The 18,197-nt window shown below is 39.1% G+C and overlaps 1 protein-coding gene across 20 annotated transcripts in view; it reads left to right on the forward strand.

Moving 5' to 3' along the window:
- SWEETIE (HEAT repeat-containing protein) overlaps positions 1 to 18,197 on the forward strand; it is an 82,611-nt gene that overhangs the window by 15,618 nt on the left and 48,796 nt on the right. For 17 of the 20 annotated variants that reach the window (XR_016054714.1, XR_016054715.1, XM_088865543.1 and 14 more), the window contains 3 exons: positions 14,435 to 14,524; positions 14,761 to 14,841; positions 17,426 to 17,494. Coding sequence is in view for 16 of the 20 variants with exons in the window: in XM_088865543.1 (XP_088721669.1) it covers positions 14,435 to 14,524; positions 14,761 to 14,841; positions 17,426 to 17,494 (240 nt within the window). In the remaining 4 variants the exon portion in view is untranslated. Of the gene's footprint in view, positions 1 to 13,351; positions 13,438 to 14,434; positions 14,525 to 14,760; positions 14,842 to 17,425; positions 17,495 to 18,197 lie in introns of those variants that run through there. The other 3 variants (XM_088865557.1, XM_088865558.1, XM_088865559.1) reach the window with 2 other exon arrangements.

Below are 18,197 nucleotides of genomic sequence, written 5' to 3' on the forward strand. Positions count from 1 at the left end.
TTGTCTCTTGGTGAATGTACTATTGATTTGATTTACATATACCTCCATGCGGCCTACTTTGTTGGACAAGCATGGTGTAGTGGATTTTTTTTTTTCAAAATCGATAGTTAACTCTAGTTTGCAGCAGTGTTTCAAATTCTCTATGGGGTCCTCTTTTTGGTTTGGTTGGGTAAGAGAAGTGCTTTGGGTATCAGGGGAAGTTCTTTGGGTATTTTAAAAAAAATAAAAAAATGAAAAATCTGTATTTTAACATAGGTGTTTAGCTGAGACTGCTGAATCAATGGAAGAATTTGGCCGAAGCAGGCCGAATTAGGTTGAATTGCCTGAAGAAGGCCGAAGCATAACCTTCTTTTGGAGGCCTCCTGGCTTTCGGTTTGGGGGCCGAAGTTGAAGACTTTGGCTTTGTGGGCTGAAGTAAAGCAAATCCAATAACATCCAATGATATTTGGTTTGCAGAAATGGAAAATGGGATTCAGGTAGCACTTAGCAGGCATGCTGACTTTTGCTGAGTTTGGGTCCATAATGGACCAGGCTTACTCACCTTCTACTTTTATTTTTTTGATAAAATTAACATTTGTATTGCTATAAAGAGTTGGAGTACATATTGGTTTAAATCCGAGAGTCCCCACTAGACGGAGCTCTCAGTAAAAAATATGTCAGTCGCCCCTATACAAAAATGGGCTTATAGATTTACTCGATTGCAGTAGATTTACAATGAGATTAGAAAAATTGGGCTTATAAGTTTGCCCCTTTACAAAGAGATCTACTGTTGAGTGTACCCTTTGTGGTCCAAAGAAAAAAAGGAGATGGACCGGGTTTGGTCTTCAACTTGGGCCCTAGCTCCGTCCTTTGCCAAGAGATCGGCTTACTCGTTTGACGTCCTCGAGGTATGCATCCATAAGACGACCATATCCCTGCAGATGTATGCGATCTCATCAAAAATCGAAGCTAGATACCATGGAGGAGTGGATCTTTTGGTTGCCCATAATATAATATTACGCGCGTCTCCCTCCACTATAAGGTATCGTCCCCAAGAATGATTGAAGCTTTTGATGCCCAAGAGAAGGGCCATTGCTTCGGCATACTGAGAATCTTGAAAGCCAAGATACTCGGAGTAGGTAAACAAGATTGTGCGATGGTGGTCTCTGAAAACATCTCCCGCACCTGCATGATTGGGGTTCCTTAGAGAGCAACCATCGAAGTTAAGCTTTATAACTCCTTTTGGGGGTGGTTGCCACTTGTGAGATTTTGCGCCTTCCGTGGACGGTGGTGCAGGGTGTTTTCTCATTAGCTTAGGAAAGTATTTGCTGAGAACCCCAAAAAGATCTGCTGGTTGGATGCCCAAAAAGTTACTAGGGATGTAATCTTGTGGAAAAGTGTTGGCCCTTGGGTAATAAGGCCATGGAATATCCTGGAATTTCTCTCTTTCTAGATAACCCAAATGATGGCCGCCACGACAGCCTTCCAAAGGATTCGTCCCGTCTTCAGAAGCAGGGTCTGAAGATAAATGATCCTTGGCTGTCGGAGGTGTAACCCATTGGACCTCGAATAGCTGCAACATTTGACCCTAGAGATCGTGGGCCATGTTGCAATGAATGAAGAGGTGAGGATTCAATTCTTCCTCACACAGACACATGACACATCTGTTGGGGATAGGGATCCCTTTCTTTTGAAGCTGATCCACTGTAAAAGCCCTTTGGGACCCCGCTATCCAGTTGAAAGTCTGCACTTTAGAAGGTGCTATTGTTGATCAAACTTTGGATAGTATAGAAGGGGGATTAAGAGGGAAAGTGGGAGATTGGATAAGTCTTTTGTAGAATGAAGCCATTGAGAAAATACTAGAGGGTGCAAGAGACCATACCAACAAGTCCCTCCCTTTTGTTGAAATGAAAGAATTATGCAATGAGGCCGAAAGAGAGAGAAAGTGATTTGTTTCCTCATCAGAGAGGTTTCTTCTAAAGGAGGGGTTTCACACTCTTCGGCCTCCTGCCACTACCATTACCTCCGCAATAGTAGAATCTTTGTTAGAGACAATGGAGTAGAGGGAAGGGAAGAGATCCCTTAAGGGAGTGTGTCTGAGCCAGAGATCTAACCCGAATTGCACTCTTGTTCCCTCTCTTGGATGAAATCTGATAAAATTCCTGAACAGTGAGAGGGATGAGGTGAAGGACCTGCATGCTCCTGAGGCCTTGCTGAAAGATCTTTTCTCTGGCACCCAAGTGCCTTCGGAGATCTTATATTTACGACGTAAGACCTAGGCCCAAAAGGAATCAGTCTGAGTTGCTATACGCCACCACCATTTTCCGAAAAGGGCCAAGTTATGTTTTCTTAGGATCCTGATCCCTAAACCCCCCTGCTGTTTGGGTAAACATACTTTTTTCCAAGAGATTAAATGGTATTTACTTCTCTCTGCTTGACCCAACTAGAGAAAATTCTTCATAAGTTGATCAAGCCGATTTGCCACTGGGGTTGGCATTTGGATCAGAGACATGAGGTAGACCGGGGCATTGGCCAGAGTTGCTTTGATCAAAGTGGTTCGGCCAGCCTGGGAAAGGTACCTCCCTTTCCATCCCGCCAAACGCCTATCAACCTTGTTTATCACATGTGACTAGTGTCTCTTTTTAGGTTTTCCAAATCCCAGAGGCAGGCCAATATAAGTTGTAAGAAGATCCTTAACTTTGCATTCCCAATTTGGGATAAGCTCCTTGATTTTAGCGTTGTAGATTTCTACCCCCATCATTTTTTATTTTTCCAAACCTGTGGCCACTTGGAAACATTTGAGGTATAGCCCCAAGTTTTCAATTTCTTGTGGAGAGGCGTCTAGGAATACCAATGTGTTATTTGCATATTGCAGATGAGACACTGTAGGGCCTCGGTGAGATGTTTTGAAACCCGAAAGTAGGCTTGCTTGGTAAAGATGGGAGATAGATTGGCTAAAGACTTCAGCTGTTATAGCCAAAAGAAAGGGGGAGAGAGGGTCCCCTTGGCGTAACCCCCTCGAGGAGGGGAACAAACCTTTTGGGGTTCCGTTTATGAGGATCGAGAAGTGGGGATGAGAATAGCAACCTCTCATCCAATTTCTCTAGTGTTCTCGGAACCCCGTTCTTGCCATGACTCGTCCAAAATGGACCAATCAACATGGTCATAGGCTTTCACCCAGTCTATCTTAAAGATGAGACCCGACTTTTTAGTCAAATGTCTAGAATGAATACACTCGTGTGCTATTAAAGCTCCGTCTAGGATTTGTCTTTCTTTGATGAAGGCCGATTGAGACTGTGAGATGAGAAGGGGAAGGACCTGTTGTAATCTTGAGGCCAGCACCTTGGCCAGAATTTTGTAGAAGGAACTGAGCAGGCTAATAGGGCGAAAGTTCTTTAGCTCCTCAGCCCCTTCTACCTTGGGGACCAAGGCAGTGAAGGTGGCATTGATAGCTTTGTGTAGGATTCCCCTGTGAAAGAATTCTTCGAAGAAGCTCATAAAGTCTGAGCAAAAAGTTTCCCAGAAAATTTTAAAAGGAGCTATGGGGAACCCATCCGGACCGGAGGCTTTATCTTTGGCTAAGTCTTCTAAGGCTTTTTGGATTTCTTCTTCCAAGAACGGTCGCTCATGCCAAAGGGCCTAGGCTTCCGAAAGAGATAGAAAATCCAGGTTGGCCATTTTAGTTCTGTGGCTCAATGGGGCAACTTAGAGGGCCTATAAGTAGTTAAGAATGCCCAATTCAATATCTTCAGGCTCTACCTGATAGCAATTATTTGACTTGATAGTCGAAATGGTATTGTCTCTCTTGCGACAATATGCTATCCGGTAGATGAAGCGTGTAATATGGTCCCCTGCTTTTAGCCAATTTACTCTTGATCTCTGAAACCAGTACAATTCTTCTTTTTTAAGGGTGGAGAAATATTCAAGCTTAGTTTGGGTCCGCAGGTTTAATTCTGAACTAGTCAAAGGTCTGGACTCCTCAATACGGTCAAGTGCTTGAATGGAGTTGATGAGGGAATTCTTGATTTGAGAGTAATTCCCGGGGATGGATTTACTCTAGGTCTTTAGGGAGGCTTTGAGAAGTTAGTTTGGAGCCTATAGCTTGCTCTTCCCGTAACCTGGCCTGAGAAGGAGTTCCACCAGAGATAGGAATGAGGGTGGGAAGACTTTTCTTCAAGCCAGGCCAGTTCAAAGCGAAAGGGTTTCGGTCCTCTACTGATAGCTTGGGTGTCTAGAAGAATAGGACAATGATTAGAGGTGGGTTTTGGCAAAGCCATGGCATGAGAGCCCGAGAAGAGTTCCTCCCAATTCAAAGATAGGAGGAATCTATCAAGTTTAGAAAGAGAGGGTTGAGGGGAGTGGTTGGACCAAGTAAAGCAGCTTCCTTGTAAAGGGATGTCTAAGAGTTCATTTTGGAAGATAAATTTTGAGAAATCCTTCATTCCCTGATAAATGGTAGAATTTGAATTTCTCTCATGAGACCATCTTGTGATGTTGAAGTCTCCACCCAAACACCAAATAGGGTAGGGCCATAGACGAGGTCAAAGAGCAGTTGAGCAAGGGCCATAGATGGCTGAAAATTTCCAAATTAAGAAAGGAGTAAGGTAATGGAGAATTCCCCTAAATGGCATGAGAGGAGGAGATGGTCTGACAGGTTCCAGATCACCCAGATTTCCCTTGAAGCCCCATCCTTAGGTAGAGCGACCGATTGGCAAGGCCTTCTACCCCTACCCTGACGAATTTGAAGGAGAGTGGGCTCAGGTAGTTTTGTTTCAGTAAGTGCAAGAATAGCCGGAAGGTGTGTCAAGGTCAAGTCCTTGATTGCCTCCTTTTTGGACGAGTGTCCCAAACCTCTTATGTTCCAAGAGAGGATCTTCATGGTTTGGGCATAGAAGCTGTGGAAGAAGCTAATCTAGCAGACCTCCTCAGCGATGGAGAGGAGGTACAGGCTTGGAGATCGGCTAAAGGGTAGTCATTGTATGAGATAGATGAGAAAAGATTGAGAAGCTCCCTTTGTCCTTTAATACTCACCTTTAGACAACGTTGGGCATCTGCAAGAAGGAAACTGTGTGCCAGTCCTTCAGGGCCTTCATATTGGAAGCCCATAATACGATAAATTTCCTTCATTCTCACCAAATCTCTGTCATTTCCATCCCTGTCGATCCCCTCGACGTTGTCCCTCACCGAAGGGGGAGAGATGGGCGTACCAAGATCCTAGGACGATTCCATGGTTTGGTCATTTCCATCCCCATCGGCCCCCTCGACGTTGTCCCTCACCGACAGGGGAGAGATGGGTGTACCAAAAACCTCGGGCGACTCCATGGCTTGGTCTGAGGGTGGGAGGGGTAGATGAGTGGAGGGGTAAAGGTCGGGGGGTAGGAAAGGAAGGTTTCAGAGGAAGAGGGTAGAGGAGAGATGGAGGGGTTAATCGTGCTAAGGGGAGCAGAAGGAGGGGGAATATAAGACGATGGGAAGGGCGTAGGCGGAAAGAGTGGAGGGAAGGCAAGACGTGCCACAAAGGTGTGGCTCAACTGAGGGAGGAAGAGAAGTCTACAACATGCCCTGAGTTGGGATAGGAGAGGGCGGGGAAGAGGCAAGGTTGAGAACAATTGGGTGATGGAGAGCGTACAGGCTACGAGGGTAATAGGGTTCAGGGTGGACCGAAGAGGGGAAGCACGTAAGGAAGTGGTGTGACTGAGGAGGGGGGGGGGACGAAAGCAGTATAAGGCCAAGGATAATGAAGTGCATAGTTAAAGTGGAGGGTCCGGATTTTGCACATATGGAGAAGATGGGGAGTACAGGAAAGATGAGGGGCAAGTAGAGAGGAGATGAGGTCTGGGTTGAGGGAGGGGAGGGGTCTGTGGAGTGCACGAGTGTAACATTCATTGATTTAATTGTCATGACGAAATTTAGTCATGCTCCCATGGGTAGTCGTGGAAGGTTCATTTCACCTATTTGATGTTTTTACTAGCGTAACATCTGGAGTACATTTGCATATTGTCAAGCAAGACCCATGGAGAAATCAATCACATATTCAAGGCACTGCATTTGTTGCAAACAGAGATACTCAACCACACTAGATCATCAGTACAATTGGATTCCCTGAAGTATCGAACTCTAGCATGTGGTGTCGCAGATCATTCTTTGCTAACAAACACTGAGCTTGATTCAATCCTTCAAGATCTTTTGTAGGGAACTCTTTGTAGACCTTCCACTTGCTTGTTTGACTCCAAGCCATTGTGACGAGTGATATTTCGTCCTTCAATACCCTCAAAAGTGATTGATAGCGTTGGTTCTTTCTCCTTGGCTATATGATCAAGAGATCAATCAGGATAATTCTTTGAACTATAACTATACAAAATACTCATAAAATAAAATAATTAAAATTTTATAAATTTCATTAATAAAGTTTTATATATAAATTATATTATTTGTAATTTATTATTATTAATGTATAATTGTACTTATTTGAGTATAATTCATAACATTTAAACAATATTCTATTTATTTTCAATTTATAATAAGCATTTCATAATTATAACTATATTATTAATATTTTAATAGTATTCATATCGATTTTTTATATTATTAATTATGATCACTAGCATTTATATAATCAAAATATTAATTTACAATAATTTCAACTATTAGTGAAGAATATGTCATAAATGGAATAGTTATAAACAACTTATATAATTGTTAATCTATTAGTGCAACAGATTAATACTAAAAATTTAAGTAATAGAGTATAATTATTATAATTGTAATTAAAGAAACTATGATTAATGCCATTATGACAAGCTATCGTTAATTTTAATTATGAGCGAACTATAATAAAAAAAGTTTTTTATTTGAATATTTCTAATTATAAAGTCTAATTTTTATGTTATTAATATTTATTATAATCTTACCATGATATGAATTATATGTTAGAAGTCATAATCCGCATATTCATAATGTTTATAGAAAATCTCTCTGAAAATAATTAAGTATTATATGATTATATGCATATAAGCCTTAATTGTGATTGTAATTTAATAATTTAATAGTCATTACAACATTACAATTGTTTTTATAAATGTGCATAGTAATATTGTATCTATTATATTATTAAAATTATATTGAGTTGATTGAATCAAACTAATTAATTTTTATCATATTAATTGTTATTGGTGAATAGTATCTACACTTAACAGGGGAGTGAGAGGTACCTTATACTTGCATGTATATCTAATAAATAGGAGAGACAATCATATTAAAGAGACTAACTAAAGGGGGTCCCTTTCTTTCTTATTATATAGGGAAAACATCTCCTTACCCCCTATTTTTAGGTTTCATTTCACAATAGACCCAAGGTTTTGAAAGATATCTTGGGGCATAGAACTTGTAGATTTTATTTCTTCTAACCCCTTGAGCTAATTTAAACCTGTTTTTTTAGGCCAAACAAATCTGAAAAGACATCTTTTCTAAAAGCCATCCTCCCAAACTTCTAGAGAGAGAGAGAGGGGCTTCATGAAGGTAAGTGATATCCAGGAGGAGAGAGAGAGGTGTTTGGAGAAACACGAGAGGAGAGAGAGAGAGATACAGGACGAGAGAGAAAGAGAGAAGTTTGGGGTATATAAGTGAAGAGAGAAAATATTGGGTTTAGAAATAGCATGTCTTTCTCATATTTGTTTAGGTTAAAAAATAGGTTGAAAGTGGCCAGAGGATTAGAAGATATCTTTGAAACCTTGGGTTTATCGAGAAATGAAAGCTAAAAATAGGGGATTTGACCTTGTACATTTTTTTTCCCTAATATATAATAGATATAACATTACATCTTGAGTAAGGAGAGATTTGACCTTATACTTTAACAGTTAATGACTTTACAGTACATAAACTACTTGAAATAACTGTAAAGTTATTAACTGTAACTTTACATTATTAATGACCTCACAGTTAATTACTTTATAGAACCTCCCTTCATTGCATTCTAACAGCAGCGTGATGCACTCAGGTGCCTGCTAAGATTAGTAAAGAGATGTTTAAGCATTTACAAGTGGACCAAAAGAAGATAGAAGTGGCAACGAAAAGTTATAGTAATATTATGAGATCTATGGATATACTTGGAGTAGAAGAAGCTGATGATGTTTATGTTGCTTAGGAAGAGGGCTCTAGCACGTGGCCATGGGGGTTTGGGTAAAAGAGACCGCAATCAAAGGGCACTATAGATTTTTAGTCCGTTCCATCCTGAGGTGCAAGTTCAAGAAAGGGGCCAGACTACCATTGAGAGTTTGCAGTATGGGCAAGGGTATAAGGCCCCTACAGCTTATGAACTTAAGGAGCCTTATTGAGAAAAGAGATTGGGCTTACAAATGAAACTTGAATACGTACAGGGATACATGTGCGAAGAGTGGGTCAATAATGATGATACATGGACTGATTAGAGGACTAGGAGTATAATGAACTAAATGGGGAATTGTCCAATGGATAAAATATTCTCGAGGTCCATTAACACATTTGATAAGATTCATGATGTAAAGTTCCTTTTTGAATGAGTAAATGAGTGTGTTGTGGAGGTGGGGGAGGCACATGTGGTCTAGGTAGTTATTGACATGGCAAAGGCTGACATGATAGTTGCTAGGCAATCAGTGTGATGAGAAAGTGGAGGGGGTTTGAAGAAAGCAAGACCATCACAGTTTTCATATATAGCCACACCTATCTCTTGGCCATGATACTGAATTACACAAAAAATAAAGATTTAGTTGGGCCAAGGGTTACAAGGTTTGCGAGTGCATTCTTGTCATTAAGATCTATTTTGGACTACAAAGATGGCTTTAGGAGCATGCTTCTCTTCAAATTGGACCCAAAGCAAGTGGTTCGAGGATACAAAGTTGAAAAGAGTGTAGAACCTTATTTTACAACCCCAATTTTGAAATGGGGTTTGCAGCAGTCTTCATGCTGTTTGCATCACTTAGGAAAGTATTACACCGTGTGGATTGTGAGAAGAAACAAGCAGTAAGACATATTTGATAGGAAATTGAGGTTGTAAAGGAAAAGATCAAAGAGGAACTTTACGATGAAGAAAAGAGAAATGTTTTTTCTTTTTTAAATTGTTGAAGATAAGTGAGATCAAAAGCGGGAGAGGCTGCTAATATGTCGCAGGGTATTTTCTCAACCCTGCTTATTTCGATACCGATACTACGTAGAATACAATGGTTGTTTCATGAAAGTAGTTAATGAATGCTGCTTGAAACACAACCTCAATATTGAAGTCCAAGACATGTGTCAAAGGAGCTCAATAAGTGTATATAGCAGTGTTTTAAAAAACGGCGAGTCGAACTGGACTCGCCCGGTTCGACTCGGAATACGTGTGCCCGTGCTGATTCCAACCGAAAACCGGGAACCGCCCGGTTCTAGAGTGGAACCGCCGGTTCCCATCCGGTGCAGCCCGGTTCTAGAGTGGAACCGTCGGTTCCCATCCGGTTCAACCCTGTTTTAGAGTGGAACCGCTGGTTCCCATCCGGTTCAGCCCGGTTTTATAGTGGAACCGCCGGTTCCTATCCGGTTCAGCCCGGTTCACAAACGTAACACATGACACACGTGCGAGCGTGCCCCACACACACTCACACGCGCACACGTGTGTCCGAGCACACGTGCGAGTGTGCCCCACGCACACTCACACGTGCACACGTGTGTCTGAGCACACGTGCAAGCATGCCCCACGCACACTCACACACGTAACACATGATACGCACGTGCGAGCGTGCCCCACGCACACTCACACACGTAACACATGACACGCACGTGCGAGCGTGTCCCCTCTCACACTCACACGTGCACACGTGTGTTTGAGCGCAGTGCCCCACGCACACTCACACGCGCACACGTGTGTCCGAGCGCACGTGTGAGCGTGCCCCCTCGCACACTCACACGCTCACACGTGTGTCCGAGCGCACGTGCAAGCGTGTTGCACGCACATTCACACGCGCACACGTGTGTCTGAGCGCACGTACGAGCATGCCGCATGCACACTCACACGCGCACACGTGTGTCAAACGCACATGCGAGGTTGCCCTAATATTTTTATACACATTTTATAATTCATATTGCATAGGTATTTATATACCAAATTTGAATACCCATCTTTCGATGTGGGATAATTCTCAAACATCATTAAATGAAAATGAAATGTAAATATAGTCTATTAATCAGCAATTTATAATTACATGTCGTTAGATGGCTTGATGGTTATGACTTTGAATTTTTTACTTGAGGCCCCAAGGTCGAATCCCCTTGGGCACCCCCTTGGGCATATGTTCCATTTGAATCCCCTTGGGCATGTATTGCATTTTTGTTGTGTATGTAGTGGTTGGTATAAATATTTTTGTTGTTTTCGAATCCCCTTGGGCATGTGTTGCATTTTTGTTGTATATATAGTGGTTGGTATAAATATAAATATTTTTGTTGTGTATATAGTGGTTGGTATAAATATAAATATTTTTGTAAATAATATAAAAGACAAAAACATGAAAAATAAAAAAATTAATTTTTTATATAACCGTTAATTTTTGTTGTATATAGTGGTATAATTATTTTTGTAAATAATATGAAAGGTATAAAAAAAATAAAAATAAAAAGTTTATTCTATTTGAAATCTCCATCTTTCTACTAACAATCTCTTTTACTAAATTTATTATAGAAACCTAAAAAAATAAATTTTTGAAAAATTGAAGTGTTATTTCCAAAATTTGTACGCATTTTATTAATTTTTACATTGATAACCAAATCTTTTATTTTATTTATGAATTTTTACATTATAAATCATGTAATGTACTATTTTTCTTACAGTTGTCAATAATACATTTTAAATTAGATAATATTATAAAATATTTTTAATTTGTTATTATTTGTCTAATAAAATAATTATAAAATGTAAACTAATAATTATAATTTCAGTATATAATATTATAATTAGTGAGGTTGTAATAATTTTGGATTATAGTTAGTTTGGCTGTAATAGTTTGGGTTTTTTTAGCGGGTTAGGATTTTTCGTTAAAACGAGATTTTAATGGCCATTCTTTCATTGATTAGTCTACTCTTTATAATAGTCCATATATAATTATATATTTTATTCATGATAATTCTATGATTTTTCTTTTATGTGATGCAAATTTAATCGTTAAAATAAATTTATATAGGGAAAGAACATCTCAATATTCACAAATTGATAAAAAAAATGAAAGTTAATAATGTAGTACCCTCATTTTTTATTGGATTCCTAAAAAACAACATTTATAATGAATTTTAATAATTTTTTCGGATTTTTTTTAAGCTTTAATCCAAACGATTCAGCCGATTCCCAATCTAGATCGCCGATTTGCCGATCCGGATCGGTTTTTGAGGTGCCCGATCCGGATTTAAGTTCTAATTTATTAGTTGTAACTTGACTTCTAAATATTTCATTGATGTAGTCTCTATTTATTTTTATGTTATGTATTATCATGGTGGGCCAGTAATGGAGGGAACACTAATCTCTTAAAGAGGATGGCTCAATAAATTTTGCACTTGATCTGTAGCTCATTTGGTTACAGGTTCATGATGGTAATTTCATAATTGACTCATTATACATTTCACCATTTGTCCTTGTCTCCTATTACCCTTACTTGTATTATATTTCTCTATGTTAGGAATATCTAATAATGCATTCATGCATTGTCCAACAATTACATTCAAGGAAAAGAAACATGCTTGAGCTGAAGTGACTTATTGACCTTATTTTCATTCGTTATAATTCGTCCAATGAAATTGACCCCATTGTTGTGGAAGATATGGATGAAGCGAGTGGTTAGTTGAGGATGATGCTAGGGATGAACCAGTACTTGAAGGAGCCATTTGGAGTACAATGAAGTTGACCCCATTGTTGTGGAAGATATGAATGAAACAAGCGAGTGGCTGGTCTAGGATGATGTTGGGGATGAACTGGACATGAGGATGCTGGAACTGCATTGGACCTTGTGTGGGGCATCAGATATCAGTCTAAAAGGAAGTGGAAGAGGGTCAAGAGACTGAGGAGAATAAGATATGAGGATGATGAGGGGGAGGCAAACTTGAAGGAGAACATCAAAGAAGACCAATATGAGGGTGATGACTCTACTGATGATGGCTGGGCATCATCATCAGATTTAGGCACATCTGGTGGTGGTCATAGAAATAGAGATGTTCTTGCTATGAACTTCAAATTTGAGTTCATTAGATTTGAGTTTTGTTGTTTTAAGTCCTTTGAGTTATGTTGCTTGATGTGGAGCCCTGTCTAATTTGATTATGGCCATATTTTACTTGTAGCTATGTTATCAAATTCGGTTGCATAATGCATTATGTCTCCTTGGCCCATTGCCTTCATCCACATGTGCAGGAATTTGTGATGCGCCCGTACATATGACTCATCGATTGCATGTGGCAGGATCGCATCAGGGGTGATGGCCTGCTCATGCGCCCGTGCTTGTGGTAGAAATTTCGCCCACAAGCAGGGGCAAAATTTTAATCCACCAAGAAGAAGAAGAGGGGGGGGAGGGGGGGATTGGATTTTCCATTGTTCTAAGCAAGAGGTTATTGAAGCGTATGAATTTGGATCCAGCTGTATTGGATGAATTCAAGGACACATGTAAGTGGATAGTAGATCCACCATCAATGTGCGAGTTTGAGGGTGAGGACCTACTTAGTTGGATGTCAAGCAAGTCGTGGGGGCTGGAGAAAAAGCTTGGCCTGGCACTGCATCACAAAGGAGGAGAGTTGGGTCCACATCAACATCAGTTCCAGAGATCGAGGACTTGGAGGAGGAAGTGTATGTGGAGGAGTTATGGTACGAATGATGATAACTGTTCAACCTTGGGTTTGGATGGGGGAGATGTATGTGATGGATCACTACATGGCTTATTTGATTAAGGCTTGATAGTTGAGAGTTAGCTTATTGACTCATAGAGCTTGAGTGTATTTATCATATTTCATATTTTATATGTTATGAACTTTTGGACTTTGGAGTTTGAAAGTTATATTTAGCTTGTGTTTGTGACGTTGTGGTCGTGAACTTGTGATTGTGAAGTATTTTTGGTCTTTGGATGTTAGGTTAAATTGTTAATTATCGTTACTACTAGGATGAAATGGACTAGTTCATATCACACGTAAGACGACAAACTATGTTACTCTTTATCTAACTATTAGGCTATCAGGCGACTTAGTTGGCTAATGTATTAGATAAACTACTAAATTAAAATTTATACCATCACATGAATCACACATTTTTTGTTTTCTATGCATTCTTAAATTTTTAGGTTTTTTCTATTTTTTAAAATTTATTGACCACATCGCATTTGATTCGCCTGCCTCAGGGACCATATTGAGCTGCAGCTTGCATCAGACTCCCATCTACGTTGAGTCTGCATCCCGCATTAATTTAAAGTAGTACATGTGTTTAAAATGGTACATGTTCTGGCTTAATTCAATTTCAAGTTTCAAACTCCTGTATGTATTAGTTTAAAATAGTACATGTGTACAACAAATAAGCCAAAAGAATTGTGAGACAACTTTTTTTTTTTTTTATCTTTAATGTTCTATTACTTCTTTTTTTTTTTTTTGTGGGGATGGGGGGGGGGGTTGAATGTTTGGGATCCAATCCAACCAAACATCATACTTTGGGGCTTGGAACCCCTATCCCTTTTCTGTCTGGGTTGCTTAGATTTCAGGGCCCGCTTAGCAGCCAATCCATCTTCTTGAACCTTGCTTCCTTTCATATCACAAGGGCCAATTATGATCTTTTAGCTTTCTTATTACTAAGGTATGGCTTTCCCCTGTACTTGGTTTCGATCAGATGTTTGGTATCCAATCCAACCAGCCAAACATCATACTTTGGGGCTTGGAACCCCTATCCTTCTTATGTCTGGGTCGTTAGATTTCCGGGCCCGCTTAGGCAGCCAAATCTGTCTTCTTGAGCCTTGCTTCCTTTGATATCACGGGGGCCAAGTATGATCTTTTAGATTTCTTATTACTAAGGTATGGCTTTCCCTGTACTTGGTTTTGATCACCCCTACCTATGATCTCCTATCCTCTTTCCCTGCTCACGAACTTTGTTTCTTTAAATTTTATTAGCTTTTTATGTACATTTAAATATGATCTGTAGGGGTTCTGCTATTTTTGCTGCTCGAGTTATGAAAGCTGATGGCAAATATTATAGAGGGATACTCATTTCATGAACCACTACTTAGGTGATCCTATTGTGCTACAAGAACTATTGACGTTTGACAGTGCTTGATGCAACATGGAACGTATATAAACTAATAAAAAAGAAAATGAGATTTATATATCAGATGAATATTTGACATATAAGTAGAGAGCCTTTCATGAAGGAAGCCTAGTATTGATCTGATAGATTGGAATTGTGCTTACCCACTTGATTTATCATGGTTAGTTCTCTCTGCAGGCTTGTGTTATTTATATAATGCGGGTTGGTATTACTGAACAAATGACAGAGCCAACACAGAGGAACTTCTTAGTGTTTATGGGAAAACAGGTTTGCATAGGCACTTGGTCTTTATATTTGAAATTTGGTAAGTGTTGATCTGGTTCGTGTTAATAAAAAAGGTCTGATTTTGGTATGATAACGGAAGTAAGAATAAATGTGGCTTCCATTCAAAGGACCAAAATTACTTACGCCTTCAATTTGAGATTATATATTTGCATGGAGTGTGGGTCATTGTTTTTTAATTATTACTGAGCATAATCAAAAGCCTGTGTCATGCTTCACAGTTGGAGTCCCCCAACACTAATGATTCAATGAAAATGGCTGCCTTGCGGACTTTGTCTTATCTTCTGGAAACTTTGGGGGAGGTGAGATATCAAAAGATGTGATTCTAACTGCTTTAAAATATCCACCCTTGAATGCTGCATAAAAAAGCATTTTTTCTAAATCACATTTTTGCAAACGGCCTGCAATTTGGCAAATTTAGCTGGCCGCTTAATTTGGTATTCTTCAAGAAGTATTAATTTTCCAGGAGAATTTGTATTTACAGCTAGTAATATATGAACATTTTACAGCTAGTAATATATGAGGACATTGTAAGTAGATTTTTACCTGAAGTAGCAGATATGTAGTCTGATGTGGCATACAACATGGTCTATGTCACCTGAAATCATTTTATATGCTATTTCTTATGTAGTTATATAAAATATATATTTATTTGCTTGTAATGACTGAGAATGTCCATTGGTTGTTGGAAAGGCCGCTTGAGGCAGTTTCCCTCGCTTGGAGAAGTTGCAGGTTCCTGTTCACAAAGTTAGAATGGATTGTTAAGTAGACTATTTATTGAGCATGTCTGTTATGCTCCTGCAGGGTCGTGCTATAAATTTACTCCCTCGGGCAAAGGATATAGTTGAAACAACTTTTTGATCTCAAAGTTTGGGGACCATCTAAGAATCACTAGATTACTTTCAAAAGAAAAAAAATGGATTTTGAGTTCTCTCACAATTAGATCACACCCTCCAAAAATTGGATGGTCTCTATTCAAACTTAGAACATTATTTTCTTCAAGCACATAGATAGTGCAATTTGGAAAATTTCTTTATTGAGGTTAGTCCATGGGTTGAAGAGGGTACATCCCCAAAGTCTTGTGTCCTAAAAGTACTCCTTGATTGGGTTTTCCCCGAGGGAGTAAATATATAATACTTCCCTGGGATCACAAATTTTTTTGGATTTATTTTCTTGGACAACTATGTTTGTATATTTTACATTTGAATTAGATTTCAAATTGTTGGTCCGGTTTTAATTTATATTATTCTTGAAACAATGGGCTAAAGTACTCAAGACATCTGTTAAGTTTGTCCCTTTGATGGGCTGGTTTTCTTCCTAATGTTAATTTGCTGAAATCATTAGCTTAAGGACTTTGCCTAATTATTTTCTTAATGATCATGGATTCAGGACAAATACTGTCAGCCTCATGTTTATGATAAGCATATCATGGATTGAGTTCCATATATAAACTTTGACTGAGGCACTGTTTGATATCTTGTCCCAAATTCCCAATTGCAATGGTCACATCTGAAAAGTAATCACTAATCACCACCAAATGAGCGCAGGACACTGTTTGATTTCCTTTAGATAAAAATTCTCTCGAGTAGTGAACTTCACTCTACAAACAATTCTCTCAAGCAAATTGGCTTGCAATTGTAATTCTCAGCAAATTAAGTGCGACTTGTTTTGTAAAAAATTTCGAATGACTTCTGTCAGGAATGAGTGTTAATGTGGGAAGATGGTGAGGTTCATATCCGACTCATCCAGCTCCGCTCCCTGCATTTCTATCTTAAACTAGCCTGACACCTACCCAAATCTTTTTCCCACAAACCCAAATCTGTCTATCACTGAATCCAAACCACCAATCATCCCCATAGTTCAAGCTTTCTCTCTCTTGGCTAGACCTCTACATGGTCCATTGTTTTTCTTCCTATGAGGCCTCAGGCAATGTGATGATCAATTTGGTTCCAATCTCATTGGAAACATTGAGCCCCAGAAATGGATGAACATTACTTGTTAAGCTAAAAACCGTTGTGATTCAAGTTCTAGAGTCAGCTTGGGAGAATGGGGATCAAAGAAATTTGAGTTTAGAGAGAGAGAGCTTGATATGGTATTTCTCTTTGTAATTTGTAATTTGGAATAAAGAACAAAGTTTACTTTTTGAGTATTTATCAATTGCAATTTAGATAAACTAATTGAACACCAGAAGTTATCACGTATCCTTTCTTCAAATTGCAATTGAAATAATACAATTTCCAAACTAAACAGCAGATTTTCAAATTTGGTTATCGAAAGGTGCTGAAATTTCAGTCTCATGAATCTTGATTGTAACTTTATGTGGCTCCTTTTTGGGTTTGGTGGTTGACGTCTTCTCGCAGTGTGACTCTTGCCATTTCTTTGTGAGGAAACCCTGTTGGCAACTCATAGGATCCACAGGGAGGTTTAGTTTGGAGAGATTCAAATCGTGAATTTCATGGGGATTTTTGATGATTTGGAATCATTCCAAATCATTTCCTTTATTCATTAGCTGGCTAGCTTGTGTTGCTGGTTTCAATTGATAGTGCGATGATGCAATTGACATTTAGGGTTCATGTATTGTCTAGATTTGGTATTGATACGGCATTTGTGGTCTGCACTAAAAAACACACAGATGCATAAATGGTAGTTCCTGTCTAGTGTAAAATATTTCTTTATAAAAAGAAAATTTATAGCTCCACTTAGGCTCGGGCTACTGCTTCGGGATAACTAAAGTGAGATTCCAAGGGGTTGATCTCCAACCCTCAACCAAGCTCCTCGCATCCATGAACTAACTATATTACATGGAAGAGGAGATTTGCCTAAATCTAAACTTTTAGGCTGATACTAGTTTCGCTTATTGCTGTATTGTGTGAATTTCTTCTGCAGGTCCCCATGGAGTCCAAGGAAGTTCTTGACAGCGCACTTGTTGCAGCCTTGTCTCACTCTTCATTAATTGTGAGCTTTTGACATTATCTATAATAGTTTTCAGCTGTTGCCTTATAATTGCACCCTCTTATTTGGTTTGGTGGCTTCTTGATTCAAATTGGATAACATATACTTGAATTAGTATTATTACTTGCATTATTATGTTTCTTTGCTAACTGTGAGTTATTTTTAAGAGTTTTAAACTGTTTTTTTTATTGTGTTTGACTGTTGATCAAGTTATTGACAGGGCTAACACTCTTAAGGAATTTTTATCCATATTTGTAACTTTCTTAGTAGATAATGTAGATTCAGGATTTATAGAAAGTTTTGGCGAAGTTTTACGTTGGCTGCTTACCTAACACAACCCACCTCCTTTAACCGGGCTTGAGATGGATTAAGGGAAAGTTTAAAGTCCTCACCCTTCTTAGACCAATGAAGTTAAAGGGAAGTTCTATAGGACAGTTGTGAGACCAGCGGTGCTTTATGGGGCGGAATGCTTGGCGGTCAAGGAACAACATGCCCATAGGATGAGTGCAGCTGAGATAATGATGTTAAGATGGATGAGTGGCATGACAAGAAGGGATAGAATTCAAAATGAATACACTCGGAAGAACTTTGGTGGGTTGGGACATGTGCAACGCAGACTCAGTACAACACCTGTTAGGAGGTGTGACAGGTTCAAAATCATGATCTACCAAGGGCATGCTTTAGAAAAATAAATTGTTTAGTACTA

Source organism: Amborella trichopoda, chromosome 4 (genome assembly GCF_054954075.1).
Source record: "Amborella trichopoda isolate Santa Cruz 75 chromosome 4, AtrichopodaSantaCruz75HAP2 v2.0, whole genome shotgun sequence".
NCBI classification, from domain to species: domain Eukaryota; kingdom Viridiplantae; phylum Streptophyta; class Magnoliopsida; order Amborellales; family Amborellaceae; genus Amborella; species Amborella trichopoda.